Source organism: Macaca fascicularis, chromosome 13 (assembly GCF_037993035.2).
Source record: "Macaca fascicularis isolate 582-1 chromosome 13, T2T-MFA8v1.1".
Lineage (NCBI taxonomy): Eukaryota > Metazoa > Chordata > Mammalia > Primates > Cercopithecidae > Macaca > Macaca fascicularis.
Genome location: NC_088387.1, coordinates 48,056,967 through 48,082,774, shown reverse-complemented (window position 1 = coordinate 48,082,774; position 25,808 = coordinate 48,056,967). Strand labels below are relative to the sequence as shown.

Here is a 25,808-nt window from a genome sequence, read left to right as displayed (position 1 = left end):
AAGTAGCCAGGCATGGTGGTTTGCACCTATAGTCCCAACTACTCGGGAGGCTGAGGTGGGAGGATCACTTGAGCCAAGGAAGTCAAGGCTGCAGTGAGCCGTGATTGGGCCACTGTCCTGCAACCTGGGTGACAGAGAAAGACTCCGTCTCCAAAATAAAAAAATAAAAGCTACCCTTCTGGGTAGGCAGGCCTGAGTGTTCGGTAGAGCTTGACTTTTAAAAGAACCATCCCGTGGGGAGGCTTCCAGCCCCACTTTTCCCCATCACCACCATCTCCAGCTTCTCCCGTCTCCCAAGATAGGGAGGCTGGGAAACACATGCCCAAGTGCTTGCCAGGAAGTATGGGAGTGGGCGTGAGAGACTGCCTGATAATAAGAGAAGTGGGGTTACTGGAGCCCGGATCTTGGGGCACCTCCAAAGCCACCCAAGGCTCAGAACACTTGGAAAGTGGAGAGCGGTGTTCAGACAAGCTAAATATTCGGATATACTGAATATCTGGGTCCAGACCACCACAGTAAAGCAAGTTGCACCCATTTTTTTTGTTTTGACTTCCTAGTGCATATAAAAGTTATGTTTACACTACACTGTAGTCTGTTAACTGTGCAATAGCACTATATCTAAAAAAAATGTACATATCTTAATTGTACAATACTTTATTGCCAAGTCACAGCAAGCACGCCGGCAGGAGACACTTGGGTCCTGCACTCCGGCCTCTGGAAACCAAGATTTGCTTTCTGCTTACTCTGGACTGAGGTGTTCATGAGGGAGTCAGCCAAAGAGGAGAAAATCTGTTCTGGTGAGCCCTGGCCTCTTCTAGCCCCCAAGTATGCCATGGCTGAGGAGTGGGCACCAGGGACCAGACCGAGGTTGGGTTTCAAACCAAGATACTTGATTCTCCTACTTAAGATAAACAGCTTTGAGTGCTTCACGGTGAAAATGGCATAATCCATGTTAACATGTCACAACTTGAAGGCGTGACAGTTAAAGAACACACTGGGACTTGTGGCACATGGAAATGTGTGCACAGAAAAGAGAAATCTCTAATTCTTTAAAAGTAGGAAGACATTCTTCCTTGCCAAAATGCATACATTCGGCTCAGTTATCAAGTTTGAAAATCTCCAAGAATTAAAGAGAGGGTCCCATCACAGCCCTTGGGGTTACAGCAATATGTTCTGCAGTGGCCCTGATTGACTCTGTATTGTGAAATCAGCCCTTACATACAACTGGAGGAAGTGTGAATTTCATCACACATTCACAACTATTACGGTTACCAAAATCATGCTTCGTTCACTCTGTTCCTCCTTTTAGCCCCTCTGGCTTGTATCCATGCTGCTTTCATTTTTATTTTGACTGTGTACACACAGCTTTGTAATCGGCTCTTCTTTGAAGGGAACACACTAAACACTGATACAAGTGCAGCCTGGAGAGATCCTCTTTCAGTTCTTCCGCCTGGATTCACTGCATTTGCTGCCTTCTTGTTTACCTTGGGATTCATTTTAGGAACAACCATAGCTATTGGGAAGTTTTTTGTTTGTTTTTACCTTACAAGTTCTGGGACAACATGTGCAGATCGTGCAGGTTTGTTACATAGGTATACACATGCCATAGTGGTTTGCTGTATCTATCAACTTGTCATCTAAGTTTTAAGCCCCACATGCATTAGGTATTTGTCCTAATGCTCTCCCTCCCCTTGTCCCCCACCTCCCAACAGGCCTTGGTGTGTAATGTTCGCCTTCCTGTGTCCATGTGTTCTTATTGTTCAACTCCCACTTACGAGTGAGAGCATGCAGTGTTTGGTTTTCTGTTCCTCTGTTAGTTTGCTGAGGATGATGGTTTCCAGCTTCATCCATGTCCCTGCAAAGGACATGAACTCATTCTTTTTTTTATGGCTGCATAATATTCCACAGTGGATATGTGGCATATTTTCTTTACCCAGTCGATCGTTGATGGGCATTTGGGTTGGTTCCATGTCTTTGCTATTGTGAATAGTGCCACAAGAAACATACATGTGCATGTGTCTTTATAGTAGAATGATTTATAATCCTTTGGGTATATACCCAGTAATGGGATGGCTGGGTCAAATGGTATTTCTGGTTCTAGATCCTTGAGGAATCACCACACTGTCTTCCACAATGGTTGAACTAATTTACACTCCCACCAGCAATGTAAAAGTGTTCCTATTTCTCCACATCCTTGCCAGCATCTGTTGTTTCCTGACTTTTTAATGATCACCATTCTAACTGGCATGAGATGGTATCTCATTGTGGTTTTGACTTGCATTTCTCTAATGACCAAGAAGTTTGTTTTTTATCCAGATGAAAATCATCCTCAGAAACAAAACTTTTAGTCAGTCATGGATTGAAGAGAAAGCCAAAGATTGAATTTAACATTATCAACTAGAGGTCTTCGTTTTTCTTTATTGATATGAGAAGTAAATGGAGGAACTTTAAACAAGTATTTGTGTGGTCAGGGGTCCCTGAAGGAGATGGCCTGGAGTGGCCAAAGAGAGAAGGCTATCACCAGTACAGCTTAACACTAGAACAGTTGAAATAAAAAGCAGGTAAGAGGCTGGGCACAGTGGCTCATGCCTGTAATCCCAGCAATTTGGGAGGCCCAGGCTGGAGTGCAGTGGCACAATCATATCTCACTGCAGGCTTGAACTCCTGGGCTTAAAAGCTCTTCGTGCCTCAGCCTCCCAGGTTACTGGGACTACAGATCCACACCACTACACCCAACTAATTTTTTTTTTTTTTTTTTGTAGAGACAGGGTCTCGCTATTTTGCCCAGGCTGGTCTTGAACTCCTGGCCTCAAGCAATCCTCCCACCTCAGTCTCCCAAAGTGCTAGGATTACAGGCATGAGCCACTGGCCCTGATACAATTTTTCTAAATGTGTATATATCTTGAAAGTGTCTGGAAAGATTTAAGTTCAAAGTGGTTATCATGATGGTGGGAATTTTTTTCTACTTTGTCTTATTCCTGAAGTTTTTTGAATGAGTATTCTTTTTAGATCATATGAAAATAATTTTTATTTTGACAAAAGTAAAATGACAAACGTTTATTTTTGAAAGTTTCTGAATAAATATTTGCTATTTTCTTCCCTTGAATAAATTAAAAATCAATGACTGTCAAGTGGGAAAAAAATGTTGTTATATTGAAATGCTCAAATGCAAATCAAAACCATGAGGATGTGGGGCAACAGGAACTCTCACTCATTGCTGGTGGGAATGCCAAATGGTACAGCTACTTTGAAAGGCAATTTGGAAGTTTCTTACAAAACTAAACATATTCTTACCAGAAGATCTTGCAATTGCACTCCTTGGTATTTACCCAAATGTGTTGAGAAGTTATGCTAACACAGAAACTTGCAAAAGGATTTTTTTTTTTTTTTTGAGACAGAGTCTGTCTTTGTCACCCAGGCTGGAGTGCATTGGTGCGATCTGGGCTCATGGCAACTTCTGCCTCCCAGATTCAAGCAATTCTTTTGCCTCAGCCCCCTGAGTAGCTAGGACTACAGGCATGTGTCACCACACCTAGTTAATTTTGTATTTTTAGTAGAGATGGGTTTTCGCCATGTTGGCCAGGGTGGTCTCAAACTCCTAATCTCAGGTGATCTGCTTGCCTCAGCCTCCCAAAGTGCTGGGATTACAGGTGTGAGCCACTGCACCCAGCCCAAAAGGATGTTTAGAGCAACTTTATTCATAACTGCCAAAACTTGGAGGCAACTAAGCTGTCCTTGAGTAGGTGAGTGGATATGTAAACTGTAGTACATCCAAACAATGAAACATCATTCAGCACTAAAAAGAAATAAAATATCAAACCATAAAAAGACATGGAGAAAACTTAAATCCCTACTGCTAAGTAAAAGAAGTCAACCTTAAAAAGGCCACATACTGTATGATTTCAATTATATGGCATTCTGGAAAAGGCAAAACTATGGAGACAGTAAAAAGATCAATGGTTGTCAGTGGTTGTGGGGAGGAAAGGATGAATAACGGTCAGTGAAATTACTCTGTATGACACTACAGTATAAGGGTGGATACATGGCATTATACATTTGTCAAAACCCATTGAATGTACAACACCAAGAGCAAACCCTAACGCAAACTATGAACTTTGGGTGACAATGATGTGTCAATGTAGGTTCATTGGTTGTAACAAATGAACCGTTTTGGTGTAGGACTTTGATAGTGGAGGAAGCTGAGAGTGTGTTGGTGTTGGGCGTAATGGAAACTCTCTATACTTTCTGTTCAATGTTTCTGTGAACCTAAAACTACTCTAAAAAAAAAATAGTCTGGGCTGGGCGCAGTGGCTCACGCCCGTAATCCCAGCACTTCGGGAGGCCGAGGCAGGTGGATCATGAGGTCAACAGATTGAGATCATCCTGGACAACATGGTGAAACCCTATCTCTACTAAAAACACAAGAATTAGCAGGGTGGCATGCGTCTGCAGTCCCAGCTACTGAGGAGGCTGAGGCAGGAGAATCGCTTGAACCCAGGAGGTGGAGGTTGCAGTGAGCTGAGATCACACCATTGCACTCTAGCCTGGCAACAGAGCGAGACTCTATCTCAAAAAAAAAAAAAAAAAAAAAAAAAGTCTGTTTAATTAAAACATGCTCACATACAATGTTTTTAAAATAGCCACCCATTAGGATGGCTACTTTAAAAAAATAAAAAACAACCCTAAAAATAACAAAGTGTTGGCAAGGATGTGGAGAAATTGGAATCATTGTACACCACTGTTGGTGGAAATGGAAAATGATGTGATCCCTATAGAAAACCATTTGGCACTTCATCAAAAAAGTAAAAAGAAAATTATCAGATGGTCTAGCAATTCTGTATCTGGGTGTATACCCAGAAGAAGTAAAAGCAGGGTCTCAAAGAGCTATTTGTACATCCATGTTCATAGTGGCATTATTCACAATAGCCAAGAAGTGAAAGGACTTCGAGTGTCACTCAATAAATGAATGAATAAACAGAATGTGTTACACAGATACAATGAAATATTATTCAGCTTTAAAAAGGAAGGAGGCCACACATTGGCTCATGCCTGTAATCCCTGCACGTTGGGAGACACAGGTGGGAGGATCGCTTGAAGCCAGGAGTTCAAGACCAGCCTAGGCAACATATTGAGACGCCCCCTCCCACCGTCTCTACAAAAATTAAAATTTTTAAAAAATTAGCTGGGTGTGGTGGAACATGCCTATAGTCCTAGCTGTTGGGGAGGTTGAGGCAGGAGCATTGCTCAAGCCAAGGAGTTTGAGGCTGCAGTGAGCTATGATCACGCCACTGCACACCAGGCTGGGTGACAAAGTAAGACCCTGTCTCTGAAAAATAAAATTACATAAATACAAAGCAAGGAAATTTTGACTCATACTATAGCATGGATGAACCTTGAGGGCAAACACTGTGTGACTCCACTCTTATAAGGTACTCAGAGTTGTCAGATTCAGAGACAGAAAGCAGAAGAGAGGTTGCCAGGGGCTAGGGGAGGGCAAAGTGAGGAGTTGTTTAATGGATACAGTTTCAGTTTTGCAAGATAAAAAAGTTCTGGAGACTGGTTGTATAACGGTGGCTCACGTCTGTAATCCCAGCACTTTGGGAGGCCAAGGCGGGCGGATCACAAGGTCAGGAGATCGAGACCATGGTGAAACCCCGTCTCTACTAAAAAAAAAAAAAAAAAAAAAAAAAACAATGTGAATATACTTAATAGTACAGGACCACCGGGCGCGGTGGTTCACACCTGTAATCCCAGCATTTTGGGAGATAGAGGCAGGTGGATCACTTGGGGTCAGGAATTTGAGACCAGCCTGGCCAACACGGTGAAACCCCATCTCTACTAAAATACAAAAATTAGCTGGGCGTGGTGGCGGGTGCCTGTAATCCCAGCTACTCAGGAGGCTGAGGCAGGAGAATCACTTGAACCCGGGAGGCAAAGGTTGCAGTGAGCCGAGATCACGCCATTGCACTCCAGCCTGGACAGCAGGAGTGAAACACCATCTCAAAAAAAAAAAAAAAAAAAAAAAAAAAAATTACAGAACCACACATTTTTAAATGGTTAGTATTGTAAATTTTATATTATATGTGTTTTCCACAATTACAATTTTTTAAAAGTTAAAATGTATAAAAAGAAGTGCTCAGCCTTCCTAAGGATGTTATAAAACAGAGACTAAACAGGAAAGACATTTGATTAAACTTTAGTAAGGTAAATACTACCAGACAAAATCGAAAGGCAAATGTTTAAACTGGGGGGAAAATATTTGCAACACTTGTGTTAGGCAAAAGGCTAATAATATCACTGATATAATATACAAAGATCTCTCATAACTCAAGAAGATAAAGGTGAACAATCCAATAGGAAAAAAAAATAAATAAACAGTAACCAGCCATTTTCAGAGAAAGACAAATTAAAAAAAAAAAAAAAAAAAGTTAGGCTGGACACAGTGGCTTATGCCTGTAATTCTAGCACTTCAGGGGAGCTGAGGCGGGTGGATCACCTGAGATCAGGAGTTCCAGACCAGCCTGGCCAATAGGGTGAAACTCTGTCTCTACTAAAAAACACAAAAATTAGCCAGGCATGGTGATGCACACCTGTAATCCCAGCTGTTAGGGAGGCTGAGGCATGAGAATCGCTTGAACCCAGGAGGCAGAGAGGTTACAGTGAGCCAAGATCACACCACTGCACTCCAGCCTGGGTGACAGAGGGAGACTCTGTCTCAAAAAAAAAAAAAAAAAAAGAGAGAGAAAAGAAAAGTTAATATAGGCCAAACATGTTCATTCTCATTAGTTACCATATAATTTTACATTTTCATTTTAGGCTGGGTGCGGTGGCTCATGCTATAATTCCAACACTGTGGGAGGCTGAGGCCGTTGGATCGTTTGAGGCCAGGAGTTCGAGACCAACCTGGGCAACATGGTGAAACCCTGTCTCTAAAAAAAATAAAAGTAAAAATAAATTAGTTGGGCAGGATGGTACACGCCTGTAATCCCAGCTACTATGGAGGCTGAGGCAGGAGAATCACCTAAGCCCAGGACGTCAAGGCTCCAGTAAGATGTGATTGCACCACTGCACTCCAGCCTGGGCAACACAGCAAGACCCTGTCTCAATAATAATAATAATAATTTTAAAACAAGAAGATACTAAGTTTCTCCTTCCTGATTAGGAAACATTTAAAAGATGAGTAATTGCCAATGATCCACATGGTTTGTCTGGACACAAGGAGAGCCAGAGGAGCAGAGTGGCTCATTTGTACAATTGCCCACTCAAGGAAACAGCTCAAGATTTGAACACCTAGTCCGTATATTTTCCTTTTTTTTTTTTTTTTTTTTTTTTGAGACTGAGTCTGGCTCTGTCGCCCAGGCTGGAGTGCAGTGGCCGGATCTCAGCTCACTGCAAGCTCCGCCTCCCAGGTTTACGCCATTCTCCTGCCTCAGCCTCCGGAGTAGCTGGGACCACAGGCGCCCGCCACCTCGCCCGGCTAGTTTTTTGTATTTTTTAGTAGAGACGGGGTTTCACCGTGTTCGCCAGGATGGTCTCGATCTCCTGACCTTGTGATCCGCCCGTCTCAGCCTCCCAAAGTGCTGGGATTACAGGCTTGAGCCACCGTGCCCGGCTTATTTTCCTCTTTTTTTTTAACCATTGCATATATTACTTTTGTAGTTAGGGAAAAAAACAAACAGTTCTAAGGTGGCCAGTCATATGAAAACTGACATGTTTCTAAATGTAATAAACAAATGTAATGTACTGAAAAAAAAAACCCCATATTAATGCTAATTGTCTAATAACATGAAGAGGGAGGTGGCCTCATATTCTCCCAGCAGGAGTATAAACTAGTACAAATTTTCTTTTTTTTTTTTTTTTTTTTTGAGGCGGAGTCTTCACTCTGTCGCCCAGGCTGGAGTGCAGTGGCACCATCTCGGCTCACTGCAAGCTCCGCCTCCCGGGTTCGCGCCATTCTCCTGCCTCAGCCTCCGGAGTAGCTGGGACTACAGGCGCCCGCCACCGCGCCCGGCTAATTTTTTGTATTTTAGTAGAGACGGGGTTTCACCGTGTTAGCCAGGATGGTCTCGATCTACTGACCTCGTGATCCGCCCGCCTCGGCCTCCCAAAGTGCAGGGATTACAGGCGTGAGCCACCGCGCCCGGCCTAGTACAAATTTTTTTAAGACAACTTGGCAGGTTCCATCAATATTTCACATGTGCTTACTTAATCAAAGAATTCCACTTTAACAAATTTACCGTATGAAAATACTCCCACATGTGCACAAAGGCACATTACAAACTTTTAGTAATGTTAGCAATGTTGGCATGAGTAAAAACACTGGAAATGACCCAAGAGCCCATCAATAGGATATTGGTCAAATAATTTATGGCATATATCCTACTATGTAAAACGATGTTAGAGTTTTAAAAATTACATGAACTGATTTTGAAAGACATCCGAGAGTATTATTAAGAGAACATGACAAGTTTCAGAACAGTTGTAAAAACATATGCAATGACATAATCCCATTTTTGTAAAATAATATTAAAATGTTAGAAAAAATCTGGAAAAAATATTTTTTAAATAGGTATCCTATTGCCGTTAACAGTGGTCTTCTCTGGCTTAGGTCTAAGTGGGATTAGAGGGAGCATTTGCTCTCTAAAATACACATTTTTATATTTTTTGAAATTTTGCATTGAATTTTTGAAACCAGAAAAACATGTTAAATATAAAAAATCGAGGCCGGGCACGGTGGCTCAAGACTGTAATCCCAGCACTTTGGGAGGCCGAGACAGGCGGATCATGAGGTCAGGAGATCGAGACCATCCTGGCTGACACGGTGAAATCCCGTCTCTCCAAAAAATACAAAAAACTAGCCGGGCGAGGTGGCGGGCGCCTGTAGTCCCAGATACTCGGGAGGCTGAGGCAGGAGAATGGCGTGAACCCGGGATGTGGAGCTTGCAGTGAGCCGAGATCTGGCCACTGCACTCCAGCCTGGGCGGCAGAGCGAGACTCCGTCTCAAAAAAAAAAAAAAAAAAAAAAAAAAAAATCGAGTACCTGGTGTAACCTCCCCCACCTTCTGATCTCTCCCTAAACATTTCCTCAGAGCTTCAGTTTATTCAGTTAGTCCCTGCTTTCTGGTCTCTGGGCTGTTTGGAGCCCAGATCACAACCAGTGCCTTTGTTATAGGCTTTTCATTGTTTATCGGCTGACTGTGCCAACTAAGAGGTGAATATCCATAAGGGCAAGGTGTCCCCACCTGCACCCTGACCATGGTGCTGAGTGATTAGAAGAAAGCTCACTCTGTGAAGCAACTCTTACTCTGAGAAGGAAAAGGATGCTCCCTCTAGACCCATGATCAGGTCAAGGGAGATTGGCACCCTGTTCCTGCCCTGGCCTCATTCCCACACAAGAAGAGAGAATCAGAGTGGGAGCTTATGACCCTGTCACTTAGCGTTGAGCTACCTGCCTCAGCCAGTTGGGACTGCGAGCACTCTGTCCATGCTGGAACAGCTCACACCTCATCCACTGCCACCTTGTATGCAGCACAGCTCCGGAAAGGGAGCTTCTTCCCTCTAGAATCCCCAGTGAGGGTTTTTCTAGGAACTTGAAAGGCTCAGGAAGCTTCCCACAGGGCCTGGAATTTAGACTTAGGCACTAAACACGTAGGCCAGTGATCAAACGATGAGTAAGTGAATCTCGCAATGACAACAGTGTTTCTTGTCGACAGGGAACAACTGCAGGTCCTCATGGAAAGCCTTTTTTAATCTTTCCTCTGGGCTGTCTCAGCAGAGGACACTCCTCATTCACACCTTCTCCTGCCTCAATTTTCAGTTAATGAGGAAGCCAGATCTGCACCAAGTCATTGCACCAGGCCACCCAAAACCACCTGGAAGTCCTTATGCACTTAGCAAGGATGCAATGCATGCTTCTTCTATTGAAGCGGGGGTATCCTGGGCACTGGGTGGTGAAAGTTTGAGAGACACAGGTAGCTGAGGCCCACTCCCCGAGTTTCTGTTGCAATAGGGCTAGGTGGTGCCTGAGAACCTGCATTGTGAGCACATTCCCATGTCACGCTGCCACTGCACTCTGGTGGTCCTCAACCTCTGTGTTGATGACGGAGCAGAGTCAGGGAGGCCAGTCAGGAAACTGTGCCCCACTCCAGGCCAGGTAGGACTGGAGCCTGAGGCAGCACAGGCCAGCAGGGATGGAGGGAGGACACAGAGATGAGGGGCATTTCTGATAGGGGGAGCACCAGGCTGTGGTGACCAGGTGGTTGTGGGAGCATGAGGGAGACAGAGGGTTCTAGACTGACTGGCTTCTAGCTTGAAGGGCTGAGGGGATGGACTCGGAAGTTGGCAATGCAGGAGGCACAGCAGCTTTGAGGGTAGGGAAGAAGGGCTCAGTTTTAGACAGGATGAGTTTGAAGAGCTGGAGAGTCATCTGGATTGGAATGTCCAATAGGCAATTGATCATTTTAGTCTGGATCAGGGTGAGGGAGGGGGACCATGAGAATGTGGAGTTGAAAGTCATACCGCAGAGCTGGTAGCTGATTAATGTGGGAAATGAACAAGCTACCTAGGGAGAGTACATGAATTACACAAAGAAGAGCAAGAACCAGCCAGCCATGGTGGCTCACGCCTGTAGTCCCAGCACTTTGGGAGACCAAGGAGGAGGGATTGTTTGAATCCAGGAGTTCAAGAGCAAGACTCTGTCTAATAAAAAAAAAAAGAAGAAGAAGAAGAAGAAGGCCAGGTACAGTGGCTCACACCTGTAGGCCAAGGCAGTCAGATCACAAGGTCAGGAGTTTGAGACCAGCCTGGCCTGTAGGAAAATCCTACAGCCTGGCCAACATGGTGAAATCCTGTCTCTACCAAAAATACAAAAACTAGCTGGGTGTGGTGGCAGGTGCCTGTAGTCCCAGCTACTCAGGAGGCTGAGGCAGGAGAATCGTTTGAACCCGGGAGGTGGAGGTTGCAGTGAGCCAAGATTGTGCCATTGCACTCCAGCCTGGGAGACAGGGCGAGACTCTGTCTCAAAAAAAAAAAAAAAAGAAGAAGCTCAAGAATCACAGGACTGTGGAAAATCCTACAGGCCAGGAGTCTTGTTAGGTGTGCTGCAACCCTGAAGCAGGTCCCTCAGTCTGTAATTCTCGATATTTAGAGACTGGTAGAGGAAATCCATGAAGAACCCAAGAGAGAATGAAGCTTAAGGTGTCCTGAGACCCTCAGAGAACTCAGCTCAAGGGTTAGGAGCTTGTGCCAAGGTGCAGCAGGTGAGTAAGGCACACAGGATTTCTTTCCTGGGTACAGATGGCATTTCTCTCCAGCTTTCGTTGGTCCCAGGCTTGTGCCAGACAAGGCATAATTGCACCCATTCTGGGGACACTGCCTGGGTGTCCCAGGCAGGCCCAGGGGCGGCACGCAGCAGGGCCTGAGGAGGGAGGTGTGGACGGAGGAGGCTCACTGCCATTCTTGGTATGGTTCTCACTCCAGGAGCACAGCTGCATCTGGTCTCACTCTGGGCAACTTATAAGGCCTGCTGTGAGTTTTGTTTATGCAAGTGCAGCATAAAAGGAACAAATCTACCAGCACCGGGGCTGTTGCCACTGAGTCCTTTTGCATACATTTTTCAAATGATAATTCACTCTACCCACCCCCTTCCCTACCCCCAAGGCGATTTATTGAAAAAACCACCTTATATGGTAATATTGCTAACACACCGTCAGCTGGCCTTTTTAGGGACTTTGTTTAAAGAAGATCCGCCTCTGGGGTTTTATATTGCTCTGGTATTCATGCCAAAGACACACCAGCCCTCAGTCACTGGGAGAAGAACCTCTCGTACCCTCGGTGAGTACTGTATGGCTTTTGCCACCTCTTCCTTTCCGGGGCTGCCTGGCCTCCTGGGTGCGGGAGGTGCCTCCAGATTGGCCTGACTTCTGTGGCGCTGGCCCAGATCACATGCCAGGGCACTTGGTGGGAAGCGGCACCTGCGAACATACTGCAGCCTGCCGGGAAAAGGCATCGCTGGCCATGGGACATCCTGGGGCAGGGGCAGCTTGGAACCGCTCCCTGCCTCAGAAGGGGCTGGTGGGATATAATGCCTGCAGTCTGTACTAGCCCTGCTCCCCGGGGTCAGTGAAGGTCCACATCCTGATGTCCTTTGTCTTGGGTTAGAATGTCTGGGAGGCTGTTTTAGGGGATCACATACTTTGCAGAAAAGCAGCTTCTTTTCAGAATACTTGAGTTAAAGCCAACAGTGGTCCTGGTGTCCGTGAGCTGTTTAGTCCATGAAATGTCTGTGCTGGGAATGGGAGGGTATTATCTTCAGATCCCCTGGGTCTCTCTCTGTCCTCTGATTTGTGCTTGGCTGAGGAGAATGAAGGGTTTTTGCAGTCCTTGAAGGCTCTAGGATCATTGGGGGATGGGGAAAATTCCACTTGCCCTGTGGCATCATGAGGTTCTGGGGTAGAAGGACCTTGGGGCCCATCTAGTTCATTCTCCTCCTCTGATGAGGACATTGAGGCCTAGAGACATTCAGCCACTCATTCAAAAGACTCACACCCAACTGTGACCCATTTGCAGATGTCATTACTCCCCAACCCACCCAACACACACAGACACACGCGCACAAAGAATTAAGAGGAAGATGAGATTAAGGGGCCACTTCCACGTTTGGCATCAGAACTCACTAGCATCTCTTCACAGATGAGGCAGGCTGGGTGTGGCGGTGCAGGCCTTGAAGGCAGACTGCCAGGCTAACCAAGTTACTGAGCGACCTCAGCTTCCTCACCTGGAAAATGGGGGCAAGAATAACAGTATTTACTTGGCGATGGTGTGAGGATTAAATGAGAGAATGCATATATACGGCACTCAGCTCAAGGCTGTCAGGGCCCCGCCCTGAGTTCTCAAACTTTAAGAATCACCTGGAGGGCTTGTTAAAACCTAGATTGCCCTATGCCCCACCCCAGATTCTGATTCCAGTAGGCCGAGATGTGGCCTGATACTTGGGATTCCTAACAAGCTCCCAGGCGATGCTGAGGCTGCTGGTCTGGGACCACACTTTGTACAGGGAGGCTCTAAGTGCTCATTTTGATTACCTGAATGTGGGTTTGGACTCTCATACTAACCCTTGGGCTGAAAAGAGGCAGAGCTTCCTGTGACAGAGATGGATGGGTGCTGGAGAAACTGCAATGAACAGTAAGATCCTACATGCCAGGCCTGAGAAAAGGGGATGGGCTGTGTGACATCATGAACTTGGGGCAAGATATCTTTCCGCTTTCCCCATGTTCATTCTGCCAACATTTACTGAGCACTTATTGTGGGCCAGGCACTGTCCCTGCTCCTTAGGGACAGTGGAGAGGCTTCTGCAGTTACTGGAAGAGACAGATAAACAGATGAGAACCATGGAGCAAATAAGTACATGAAAGGGGTAAAGCCCAGGAGGAGCCCATCACTCAGCCCAGGAGTTATCAGGGAAGACTTCCTGGAGGAAGAGGTGCCTGAGCTTGGTCCTGAAGTAAGGTAGTCCTGGTAAAGAGTGAGCATGGTTTTTGGGACTCAAGCGGCTCAACTCCACTGAATTTAGATGGCAAGGCAAGAATCAGGTAAAACTAAATTCAGAGGGGTCAACAGGGCTGGATTACAAGAGCTTTAGACTCTAAAGGATCAGGCTATGGGGAGCCATGGAAGGGTTTTAATCTGGAGGGTATCTGTTGAAGGGGCTGCTTTGGCAGCTGTGAGGAGAGTGGACTGGAGCAGGGCAAGAGCACAACTGCAGCATGCGGTGGTCCTGAGCTGGTGGCATGGGTGCTGTGGAGGTAGAAGAAAGAAGGGCTGGTGATAGGTTGAGAGGGAAGAGGGCGGCACCAGGGCATTGGGCTTGGGCTCAGGGTGGGTGGTGTGAGTCTGTGAGGGCAGCTCCAGGCAGAGGCTGGTGATGAGGAGAGCAGTCCTGGAGGTGTGGAGTTGGGGTGCCGGGGTCGGGGGGTTGGTGGGGGAGATGCACAGCAGGCTCTGCAGGCCTAGAGCGCAAGAGAGGGGTCTGGACAGGAGCAGAACCAGGGGAGTGAATGGAAGGCCAGGTAAGAGCCAAAAGAGAAGGCACCCGAGACAGATTCTGGAGGATCCAAAATATTACTCAACAGAGTTGTTTTTAATTGAACTCACGTATATATATGAACCTTGTGAAGATACCACGAAGTTAATTAGAGGTGCTGTTAGAATTTTCCACCATGGCAGTGTTTTTCATAGATGATTTCTCTCTGCCAGGGTTTCTGATGGTTTGTATATACGCGTAGGCAAACAATAAAAGGCAGAGAGGCAGCTGCTTACATGTCACTTGAAGCCCTCACCCAAAAACCTGTCCCCAGCTATTGTTTGAAATCTCATCATCACAGAGGTCCTCCTTTTAGGCCTAACACTTTCTGTCAAAATGAAAATGTCTTTGAGAACGGACATAAATTCAACTTTCAATAGTCATTGATGTGTGAAGCGGATCATTCAATTCCTTTCAATATGACAGGCTTCATCCTGGGAGCAAGTTTTGATGGAGAAGAGTAAGAGAGATTAATAAGAATTATTATTCTTTGCAGCATTTGACGACAGGGATTGATGAGGCCCAGAAAGTAAATATTTTAGGCTTTCAGAGCCTGAAGGTCTCTGTCACAAGTACTCAATTCTACCATTGTAACAAAAGCAGCCATAGATAATATGTAAGTGAATGGGTGTGGCTGTGTTTCAGTAAGACTTTATTTATTAGACTCTGAGACTTGAATGTCATAATTTCCATGGGTCATGAAATATTTTTTTCTTTTGTTTTTTTCTCAACCATTTGAAAATGTAGGGCCAGGTGCAGTGTTTGCACCTGTAATCCCAACACTTTGGGATGCCAAGGCAGGAGGATGACTTGAGGCCAAGAGTTTGAGACCAGCCTGGGCAACATAGCAAGACCCTGTTTCTAAAAAAAAAAAAAAAAAAAAAAAAAAATTGAAATTAGCAGAATGTAGTGACCATGCCAGCCACATGCCTGTCATCCCAGCTCCTAGGACGAGGAGAAAGGATCCTTGAGCTCAAGGAGTTCAAGCCTGCAGTGAGCTTGATGGTGCCACTGGACTCAATGCCGAGGTGACAGAGTGAGGCCCAGTATTTAAAAAAAAAGAGCCGGGCGCAGTGGCTCAAGCCTGTAATCCCAGCACTTTGGGAGGCCGAGACGGGCGGATCACAAGGTCAGGAGATCGAGACCATCCTGGCGAACACGGTGAAACCCCGTCTCTACTAAAAAAAAATACAAAAAAACTAGCCGGGCGAGGTGGCGGGCGCCTGTAGTCCCAGCTACTCCGGAGGCTGAGGCAGGAGAATGGCGTAAAACCCGGGAGGCGGAGCTTGCAGTGAGCTGAGATCCGGCCACTGCACTCCAGCCTGGGCGACAGAGCCAGACTCCATCTCAAAAAAAATAAATAAATAAATAAATAATAAAAAATAAAAAAAAAGAAAGGAAAAACCATCCTGAGATACAGGCCATATAGAAACAGGCTGGAATTTGCCTACATTTACAATGTCCACGGCACCTTCATTTCCATTCCGTCATCTTGTGAGATAGATACTATCATTTCCATGTTCTAGCGGAGGAAACTAAGGCCCAGGGAAGGACAAAGGGACTGGGCTGTGGGAAGGGGGAACCAGGAAGGAGAAGAGGGTAAAGGAAGGAGCAGTGAGAAGATTTCTAGAGCCAAACTTGTCTCCTTCTAGGTACTGGGGTGGGTGGATTTTAACAGCTCTGCCCTCACATGGTGTTTGGGGTGGCCAGGGAGACAGACGGGTGAGTGAGCAAATGACTTGCACTCATTATGTCTTTGGTTTCTGGCCACCTTCGGGGCAAAGGGAATAAAAGCTTCGTTCTTGAGTCAGTGAGAGCTTCAATGAAGCCCAGATGTCATTTGTGCTGAAGGAACCAGAGCAACTCTCTGCTCCCCGCCAAGCATGAAGCGGTTGTGACCCCAGGAAACCACAGTGACTTTGGCTCTGGTTCAGCTGACATGCTCGAGTCTAGCCACAAATTACCAGAAAGCAGCTGAGGAAAGTTTAGAATTTCTCCTGGCAGAGACAGTACAAGAGTCTGGCTCCAGGGTGAACACCTTCTTCTCAGAGCAGCACGGGCCCTTCGGAGGCTCGACTCCACCAGCCTTCCCCCTGCCTTCCCTCTGCCTTCCCCGCCCTCGCTTCACATTGGATTTTGCCTTCAAAATAGTAAACTCCAAGCCACCTGAAGTGCTGCAGAACAGCGTTGTTGACAGCTTCAAGCCGCCTTGTGGCTTGTCTCAGCCGCTGCTCTGCACTGGAAACAAAATTCCAGGCTCTGCCTCTTTCTGTGTGTGGGAAACGCTGGAGGGAGTTTGGGGAGGGAGACAAAAGGGCTCATTGAAAACCCAGACGGGCTTGAACCATAAGTCACACAGGAGAGACGGACGCTGAGGGACCCTAGAGGGAGACAGTGTCGGAGCACAGCTTTGCCTCTTTTGCTACTTCCTCGCTTTGGAGGTTGCTTTCCCCTCAAGGTGGACCACCTGCTAGAGCAGGGCAGCACTGCTGTTCACTGGCCAGCTTGGAGAGAAAACTGCCCATGTGATTCTAAGTCAGGCCCTTGTGACTGAACCATCATGAGGCTGGACTGTGGGGACTCAGGTGGCAGAGCACACCAGGTCTGGGAGGGGGCCACTCAGATGGCGACATTGTCATTCAATATTTATTGAACACCTACTGTCTTAATCCATGTTTGTTGCTACCACAGAATATATAAGACTGGGTTATTTATAAACAATGGAAATTTATTTCTCAAAGTTCTGGAGGCTGGGACGTCCAAGATCAACGCACCAGCAGATTCAGTGTCTGTCTGGTGAGAGCCCAGAGCCTGCTTCCAAGATGGCGCCTTGTTGCTGTGCCCTCACGTGGCAGGAGGGCAAGAGAGAGCGAGAAGGGACCAAATTCGCCCTTTTATAAAAAACCCATTCCTGAGAAGGACATTAGTCCATTCAAGAGGGCAGAACCCTGCTGCTAAAATTGGTAATGAAATTTCAACATGAATTTTGAAGGGCACAAACATTCCAACCATAGCACCGCCTATGTGTTAAACACCCACTTAGGTGCTGGGGCTGTAAAAAGTAAATCTAGGTGTGGCCCTGGCACAGGAGGGACTCCATTTCATAGAGAGAAAAGAACACAGACCCTTTTGTTTTAGGGTGCTTGCTGCCAACAGCTCTGGACAGACAGGCTGAAGCAAAAACACCAAACATGGAGAAGTTATGACAGCTCCCCAAAGTAGTGAGGAAGACACATCTCAGGCTTGGGAAGTGTCCTCGGTGGGTGCCAGGCCTGCCTCTCCCAGCCTCTTCTCAGTGAAGAGATCTCTGGCTAAGTTCTTTACCTTCTCTGAGATTTGGCTTCCAAATCTATGAGATGGAATTAAAGATATCTTCTCTCGGGGCTGTTTTGAGGATTATATAGATAATATATGTGGAAAACCCCTTTTTTTTTTTTTTTTTTTTTTTTTTTTGAGACGGAGTCTTGCTCTGTAGCCCGGGCTGGAGTGCAGTGGCCGGATCTCAGCTCACTGCAAGCTCCGCCTCCCGGGTTTACGCCATTCTCCTGCCTCAGCCTCCGGAGTAGCTGGGACTACAGGCGCCCGCCACCTCACCCGGCTAGTTTTTTGTATTTTTAGTAGAGACGGGGTTTCACGGTGTTAGCCAGGATGGTCTCGATCTCCTGACCTCATGATCCGCCCGTCTCGGCCTCCCAAAGTGCTGGGATTACAGGCTTGAGCCACCGCGCCCGGCCAACCCCATGTTTTTTATAATTAAAAATCCATTTATACCAAAAATGGGAACGCTGAACATACCGCTGTTTCACCTACCAAAGCAACTTGCACCTTTTCTATTGCATTAAATATTTTAGTTTCTCCATTGTATGGAGGCTTCCAGTAATTAGTTTACAAGCCAAATTATTTATTATTCAGTAACTTTTTTTTTGATATTGAGATTGTTCCTAATTTTGATCATTTTAAACAAAGGTGTGACAACAGGCCAAATCTTTTCATTCACCCATGACTGTTTCACAAAGATAGATTCGTAGAAGTGCTTTTGGGGAGTCAAAAGGTGTGTACATCTTTAAGGCTTTTAATAAGTATTTTCAAATTCCCTTTCAGAAAAGTAGTACAATTTGACACTCACAAGCAGTGACTGTGAAGCCACTTCTCTACACCTTTGCCAGCAAGGGTAGCCCCAAGCACCACACACAGTACCCCAGCTAAGGGCAGAGGTAGCTTTTATCCCTGCCATAGCACACTGCTAACGATCAACAAGATGCCAAGTCCTGCTCACAGATGCTAAACAAGAGCTTTCTTTTTTTCTTTCTTTCTTTTTCTTTTTATTTTTTTTGAGACAGAGTCTCACTCTGTCGCCCAGGTTGGAGTGCAGTGGCATGATCTCAGCTAACTTCAAGCTCTGCCTCCCGGGTTCACGCCATTCTCCTGCCTCAGCCTCCCAAGTAGCTGGGACTACAGGTGCCTTCCACCACGCCCGGCTAATATTTTTTCCTTTTTTTTTTTTTTTGTATTTTTAGTAGAGATAGGGTTTCACCGTGTTAGCCAGGATGGTCTCAATCTCCTGACCTCGTGATCCGCCCGCCTCAAAGTGCTGGGATTACAGGCGTGAGCCAATGTGCCTTGCCACAAGAGCTTTCAGAGTTTGGTTATTGAAACTCACAATATAGGAATTCATATTCATTTCATTAAATTTAACCTTGGCTTTGTGTGGTGGCTCACCTGTAATCTCAGCACTTTGGGAGGCTGAGGCAGGAGAATCACTTGAGCCCAGGAGTTCAAGACCAGCCTGGGCAACAGAGGGAGACCTCGTCTCTACAGAAAAAAAAAATTTAAATCAGCTAGGCATAGCAGGGCATGCCTGTGATCCCAGCTACTGGGGATGCTGAGGTGGGAGGATCGCTTGGGCCTGGGAGGTCGAGTCTGCAGTGAGCCGTGTTCTTGCCACTGCACTGCAGCTTGGGTGACAGAGCAAGACCCCATCTCAAAAAAAAAACTCTTTTGATTCAGCTCATTTTCTCTGCCTTTTGAGATCTTCTTGGAGTTTTATTCTTTCACCCAGTGTATTTAATATTACTCTCTCCCAGCTGTTTTATCTGAAAACTTGATCAACCTGTGCTTTATATTTTCATTCATTTATAAAAATGTCACATGAGAAACGGTTGAGAGTAGAGCCCTGAGACATATCGCTGCCTCCTCATTGACACTGACTGAGGCAGCTGCAAATATACCAAATTGTATTACTGCTTAGTACATGGCTTTATCAGGAGGGATATCCTATTCTGGACCTTGTGGGCTGGTTTAGAGAATGAGGACTCATCACTGGCGCCATGGGAGACATAAGGATCAGCAGAGACAGAGGCAAAGCTGGATTTAAGAAGTCACAGCAGGCCTCTCCCCTAGTGTGAGCCTTGCTTTGAATATAACTGGGAAGGGCTTAGTTTTACTCTTGAAAATGTTAACAAGCCTCTGCTCAGTGTCTACCTAGCCTTCAGACCTCGCATTCTCAGGCCTGTGGTGCTGTCTCCGCTCTGCTTCAGTCACAGTCTTCTCTGTCCAGCTTCTGCATGAGGCCATCTGGGACCAGGATCACAGGTTTCAGTTCCCCTCTCCCCGCTCCATGTCATAGGCACCTGCGGTCACACATTCCGGATAAAACTTCAGCCCGCCTTCTCTTTCTGTGCCTGGCACTTCTCTTTTCTCTGGACTTCTGGAAGTCTGTCTCCTCAGCCCCTCAGCTGGGGCCTTCCCCACTTCTGCCCCGCCCCACTGGGTCCTCCCAGGCTAGGAGGCAATCTCTCACCATCTTCCGAGGCTCTGTTGCTTCTCCTTCATCACCAAATGCCAGGAATTTGTCAGCTGCTGTTTGTAACTCAAAAGAAAGAAAAAGAAAGAGACACAGGAAGGAAGGAAGGCAGAAAAAAAGAAAGAACGCATGCAGCAGATGTTGGGAAAGTTAATTTCTTCATTAGTTTGCATCCATCCTAATTCGGATCTCGGCATGGGGGAGGGAATCCTCTGTTGTCCCCATCTGTCGAGGCAGCATACAGTGAGTCCCATCGTGGAGTTCCTTCTTTTCCTCTCTCCTCCCAGAGTGCCCCTTCCTTGTCAAGGTGCTTCTACCCTTAGGAGTGTACATTTCACCTACAACCACTGCCTATTTTTTCCTTAGTGATATGTTATGCTATTGATTTTTAATTATATAAACTATATGCAAATGCGGCCTCCTTGTAAAAAAATTAAAATATTATAGATATAACACAGCACTTCCTCTCCCAGTTCTTCTCCACACTCCCAGAGGTAATCACTATAATCGGTTTGCTAGGTGTCCTTCCAGAACTTTTAGCCTCTTTCTTTGGCTTGTATGTGGTCACCTTCTCACTGCATCCTCCCGTGGCCTACCCTCTGCATGCATCTGGATCCTAATTTCCTCTTCTTATAAAGACACCCATCCTATTGGAGTATTCACAGTGGATGACAGCCATATTGCATTAATCTCATTTTAACTTAATTGTCTCTTTAAAGACCCTATCTCCAAATACAGTCATCTTCTGGGTACTGGGGGTTAGGACTTAAACATGAATCTTTAGGGGGACACAATTCACAATTCAGGTAAAGGGAAGAGGCTCAACTGCCAAAGAGTGGGAGGCCAAGCCCATGCCTGTCCCTCCTGGAAGTGTGCCCTGGTTGCAGCTAGGGTCAGGCCCCAAAGCCAAGAAACTGTCTCCAAACTGATTTGACAAGTGGCTGACTAGTTCTCTTCTCCCACAAACCGCAAGGTGCTCCAGTCCCCAGCTCACTCGGCCACTCACACCATGTGTGAAGAGGAGACCACTGCACTCGTGTGTGACAATGGCTCTGGCCTATGCAAGGCAGGCTTCGCAGGAGATGATGCCCCCCGGGCTGTCTTCCCCTCCATCGTGGGCCGCCCTCGACACCAGGTGTGTGCTCATCTGGATACCAGGCTTTGAGCCACTAGGAGTAAGCGCTGCACTGTGAGACCCTGCTGAGCTGGGGGTTAGGGGAAGGGAGTGAGTGTGTGTGTGTGTGTGTGTGTGTGTGTGTGTGTGTGTGTCTGCATGCACATGCGGGCATGCATGCCAGGTGTAGGGAGTTCTTTTCTGATTAACTGAGAGAGCAGGACCCTTTAAGTAGAAATATCCAGGGCCAAAACCAATATACATCGGGCACACAATGACACTATTATGTCTGGCTTACATTTGGGGGGTTGCTAGGTTTGGAAAAATTAATTGAACAAGCCTCTTGCCTTTAAGAAATTTACAGTTTGTGAAGAAATACACTTAACTAGTCAGAGATCATGGGCTGTGATAGAGGTAAAATATTTCACAGGAAGGGAAAGGTGTCACAGAAAAAGGAATACCTGAGAATAAGAAGGATTTCAGCAGGTGGAGAGAATAGCAAAGATTTGGAGATCTAAAAGTGCAGGCACAGGGGATTTGAGGAGGGTACATACAAATTTGTGTGTGTGTTTATTTGTGTGTGTGTGTGCCTGTGTGTAGTAGGATGAGGGGAAGAAGTGTATGGGTGGGGCTTGTTTTGTCTCAGAAAACAACATTGTCTGAAGAGAAAGAAGAAAGGCCAACCCACAAGAAATCCTCCACCTTCTCTTCCTGACACCTCCACACTCAGTGGTATCTGCTCCATCCTGTCTCCTGCTGTCCTGTTTCCAGGGGAAGAAAGCTGTTTTTCCCATCCTCATCCTTCTTCAGAGACCTTCCAGTGCCTGAATCCCTCTGTGTGGAGCCGTCAGTCGATTCATTTCTCTTTTCTTCTCTTTGCATTGCAGGGTGTGATGGTGGGAATGGGCCAGAAAGACAGCTATGTGGGGGATGAAGCTCAGAGCAAGCGAGGAATCCTGACTCTCAAATACCCCATTGAACACGGCATCATCACCAACTGGGATGACATGGAGAAGGTATCTGTAGACTCCCCCTTAATGAGCCTGCTTTAATGATCACCCATCATCATGACCCTCGTATCCATAGGCCACTGTGCTCTGTCAACTCTCAATCTAAAATGCTTCTCACTTCTGTCTTTCCTTTCTTTTCAGCCCCACAACCATTTCTCCAACCTAGGCTGCCAACATCTCTCCCTGGACTATTGCAATGACTTCCTGGCTGATTTCTTGGTCTCTTGCCCTCATTCACCGAATTCATTCTCTACACTGCTGCAAAGCTGATCTTTCTAAACACAGGTCAGCTCATGTTACTCACCTCCTCAGAAATCTTCAGTAGCTCTTCATTAACCAACAGGGGGTTCCTAACTCCCTGTCTTGGCATCGGAGGACCTGTCCCCGCCTAATCCCCACGATCATCTTTTCCTGCAATATTTACTCAGGCCAGTGCTCACCCCTTCTTTAAAATGCTGGTGCTGGCTCAAGAGAGGCAAACAGCCGTCTCTCATTCTTATCTTCCCTGTCAAGACTTCACATAGGTGGACTGATGCTAGAGTATGATGATGAGTCTCCAGTGAAAGTTTTTAAGTAGAACTCTCTCAGGGTTTCTAGAAGCCTTTTTGTTTAAGAAAATATGGTTCGGGGGGGCGGCGGAATTTTTAAATGGTGGAGCTCATGGTCAACAAAATTATGTGTGCAAAATGCTAATAGAGCCTTTCTAATATTCTTGCGATTAACTCTGCTGACTGTTGGCTGAGTGTTCTTGTTTCTGCAATGGCTGTCTTCGGAAATGTGATACAGGGCTTACTGAGCAGACTGCAACTGGAAATGAGGAATGTTGACTTGAAGTCTGTAATTCATTTATACTTTTCTCTAAATCCTAGATTGAGTCACTCGATGTGAGATAAGTACTGCATATAAAATGCAACAGATTTCACGTTATACAGTGGAGAGGATAAGAGCACAGACATTAGAGGCAATGGCAGGAAATCCAGGTGCAAAACCCACCCTATAAGTCTTAGTTTTCTCATTTGTAAAGTGAAGATAAAAAACACTTTGTGCTTTAGGTTGCTTTGGAGACTGAATTAGGTAAATGCTTAGTATAATCCCAAGGCATGGAACATACTTATGTGCTCAATAAGTGACACGTACGATTCATAGATACGTGACATTATCTACTTTAAAAACATAATAGGCTGGGCATGATGGCTTACGCCTGTAATCCCAGCACTTTGGGAGGCCAAGGCAGGTGGATCACAAAGTCAGGAGTTCAAGACCAACCTGGTCAACATGGTGAAACCCCGTCTCTACTAAAAACACAAAAAGTAGCTGGGCGTGGTGGTGGGCGCCTGTAATACCAGCTACTTGGGAGGCTGAGGTAGGAGAATCGCTTGAATGCAGGAGGCAGAGGTTGCAGTGAGCCGAGATTGCATCACTGCACACCACCGTGGGCAACAGAGTGAGACTCCGTCTCAAAAAATTAAAAATAAAAATAAAAAAACACACACACGTAATAGAGGCCAGTGGCTCATGCCTATAATCCCAACACTTTGGGAAGCCAAGGCAGGAGGATAGCTTGAGGCCAGCCTGGGCAACATGGTGAGACCCTATCTCTATGAAATAAAAATTTAAAAGTTCACTAGGCATGGTAACACATGACTGTGGTCTCAGCTGTTCAGGAGGCTGAGGCATAAGGATCACTTGAGCCCAGGTGGTGGAGGCTGCAGTGAGCTGTGTTCACACCACTGCACCCCAGCCTGGGTGATAGACTGAGAGCATGTCTCAAAAAAAAAAAAAAAAAAAAAAAAAGAAAAGAAAAAAGGAAAGGAAGGAAGGAAGAAAGAAAACATAATAGACAAACTATTTTATTCACAGTAGTGACAATGTGTGAATTCTTTAAAGAAACCCTTAAAAATAAATTATGTGCCTTAAGGCTGGGCACAGTGGCTCATGCCTGTAATCCCAGCACTTTGGGAGGCTGAGGCAGGCACTTGAGGCCAGGAGTTCGAGACCAGCCTGGCCAACCAACATAGTGAAATCCTGTCTCTACGAAAAATACAATAATTAGCTAGGTGTGGTAGTGGGCGCCTGTCACCCAGCTACTCCAGAGGCAGGAGAATCGCTTGAACCCGGGAGGTGGAGGTTTCAGTAAGCCAAGATCGCATCACTGTACTCCAGCCCGGGCAACAGAGTGAAACTCTACATATAATTAAAAAAATATATATATATAAGAAATATAAAATCATTTCATTATATATAATCATTTCATTATATATCTACAAATCATTATATATATGTGTATATATATCTCATGTGCCTTAAAAACCATATTGGGTAAAAGTGTCAAATGTCCTCAAATTAATTTATAGGCTCATTGCATTCCAATAAAAATTATGCGGCATAATTCTAAAGTATGTTTGCAGAAATAAATAAGCAAAAATTATGAAACAAAATGAATTTTTTAAATTATGAAGGAAGACATAATATAATGAAATACAATATAAATGGTAAAGTTAAACAATTTGATAACGGCAAAAAGGTAAAGAGGAAATATATAATAAATGAAACTTCCAACACAAGAGAGGAGGAAAGGACTATTCAACAAATTATTCTGGGACAACTGATTAGTTATTTTGGGAACTGGAGAATCTTGGTTTATAGCCCTAAGCTCACACTATTTCACCAAAACCATGTCAATTAAATATGAAAGTTAAACGTAAACATTTAAATTACCAAAAATATAATACAGTTAATGTGAACATTTAATCAAACTTCTGGTAAGAGTGGTCATAGAGAAAAAGAATGACAAATTTGACTTCTTAAAGAATCATAACTTTTAATATCTCAAAAATAACCAAATTTAAAAGCCAAATAACAAACTGCAAAAAAAAGTGCAATGAAGGATTAATATGAACAGTTAATGCAAATTGACAATTAAAAATATGAAGTGTACCCCAGACAAATAAAAAACAAACAATTAGCTGAACAGAAATTATGAAAAGCTGCAAATGTGAAAAAATTTAAACTCATTTGAAACAAAAAAATCAAAGTAAAATAACTAGGTATGATTTTTACCTATCAAATTATTTCATATTTTAAGAGTGAGAGCACTGAATTCAGGTAAGGATGGGGTAAAACAGCCACTTTTTTATTCTGAAGTAAAGAGTGGTTTAGCCTATTTGTTAATAACAGAAAACAGAAAGTCTTCCAATTGTCATGTTCTTTAGCCCAGTAATTCCACTTTTAGAATCTTCTTCTTTGGAAAACATCCTGAATACAAAAAATAATTGCAATATGCCAAAGATAACTATCATAGGATTATTTATAACCAAAAATCAAAGACACCATGAATAGTAATGTGATTAAATATATGATAGTATATGATAAAATGTTATATAAGCATTTTTAAAAGTTTGTTTAGTTTATTAAAAACAAATATTTATTATGAAAAGTAAAATGATTTATGTTATAAAAACAAATTTTAACATAGTCTAATAATAAAAGGATATGAAATAAATAACGATAGTAATAAATTTAAAAATACATAAAGACAAAAGATTAGGAAAAAGAAAAAAGTCAAAATGTTAACTGTTGGTTGTTAGGTGATGGACATAGGAGAGATTTTATTCCAGTAAAAAAAAATTTTTGACTGGGCGCGGTGGCTCAAGCCCGTAATCCTCGCACTTTGCGGGGCCAAGGCGGGCAGATCACGAGGTCAGGAGATCGAAATCATCCTGGCTAACACGGTGAAACCCCGTCTCTACTAAAAATACAAAAAGTTAGCCGGGTGTAGTGGCAGGCGCCTGTGGTCCCAGC

At 45.0% G+C, this 25,808-nt stretch overlaps 1 protein-coding gene and 1 pseudogene across 2 annotated transcripts in view; both read left to right on the top strand.

Annotated features, from left to right (window-relative positions):
- The first annotated feature begins 1,251 nt into the window (after positions 1–1,251).
- LOC123568251 (palmitoyltransferase ZDHHC6-like) lies at positions 1,252–18,215 on the top strand (annotated as a pseudogene).
- ACTG2 (actin gamma 2, smooth muscle) overlaps positions 11,789–25,808 on the top strand; it is a 27,383-nt gene continuing 13,363 nt past the window's right edge. The window contains exons 1-3 of one of the 2 annotated variants that reach the window (XM_005575577.4): positions 11,789–11,832; positions 20,857–21,018; positions 21,885–22,013. In XM_005575577.4, the coding sequence (XP_005575634.1) occupies positions 20,893–21,018; positions 21,885–22,013 (255 nt within the window). In that variant the 5' untranslated portion in view covers positions 11,789–11,832; positions 20,857–20,892. The remainder of the gene's footprint in view (positions 11,833–20,856; positions 21,019–21,884; positions 22,014–25,808) is intronic. The other variant, XM_065526942.1, reaches the window with a different exon arrangement.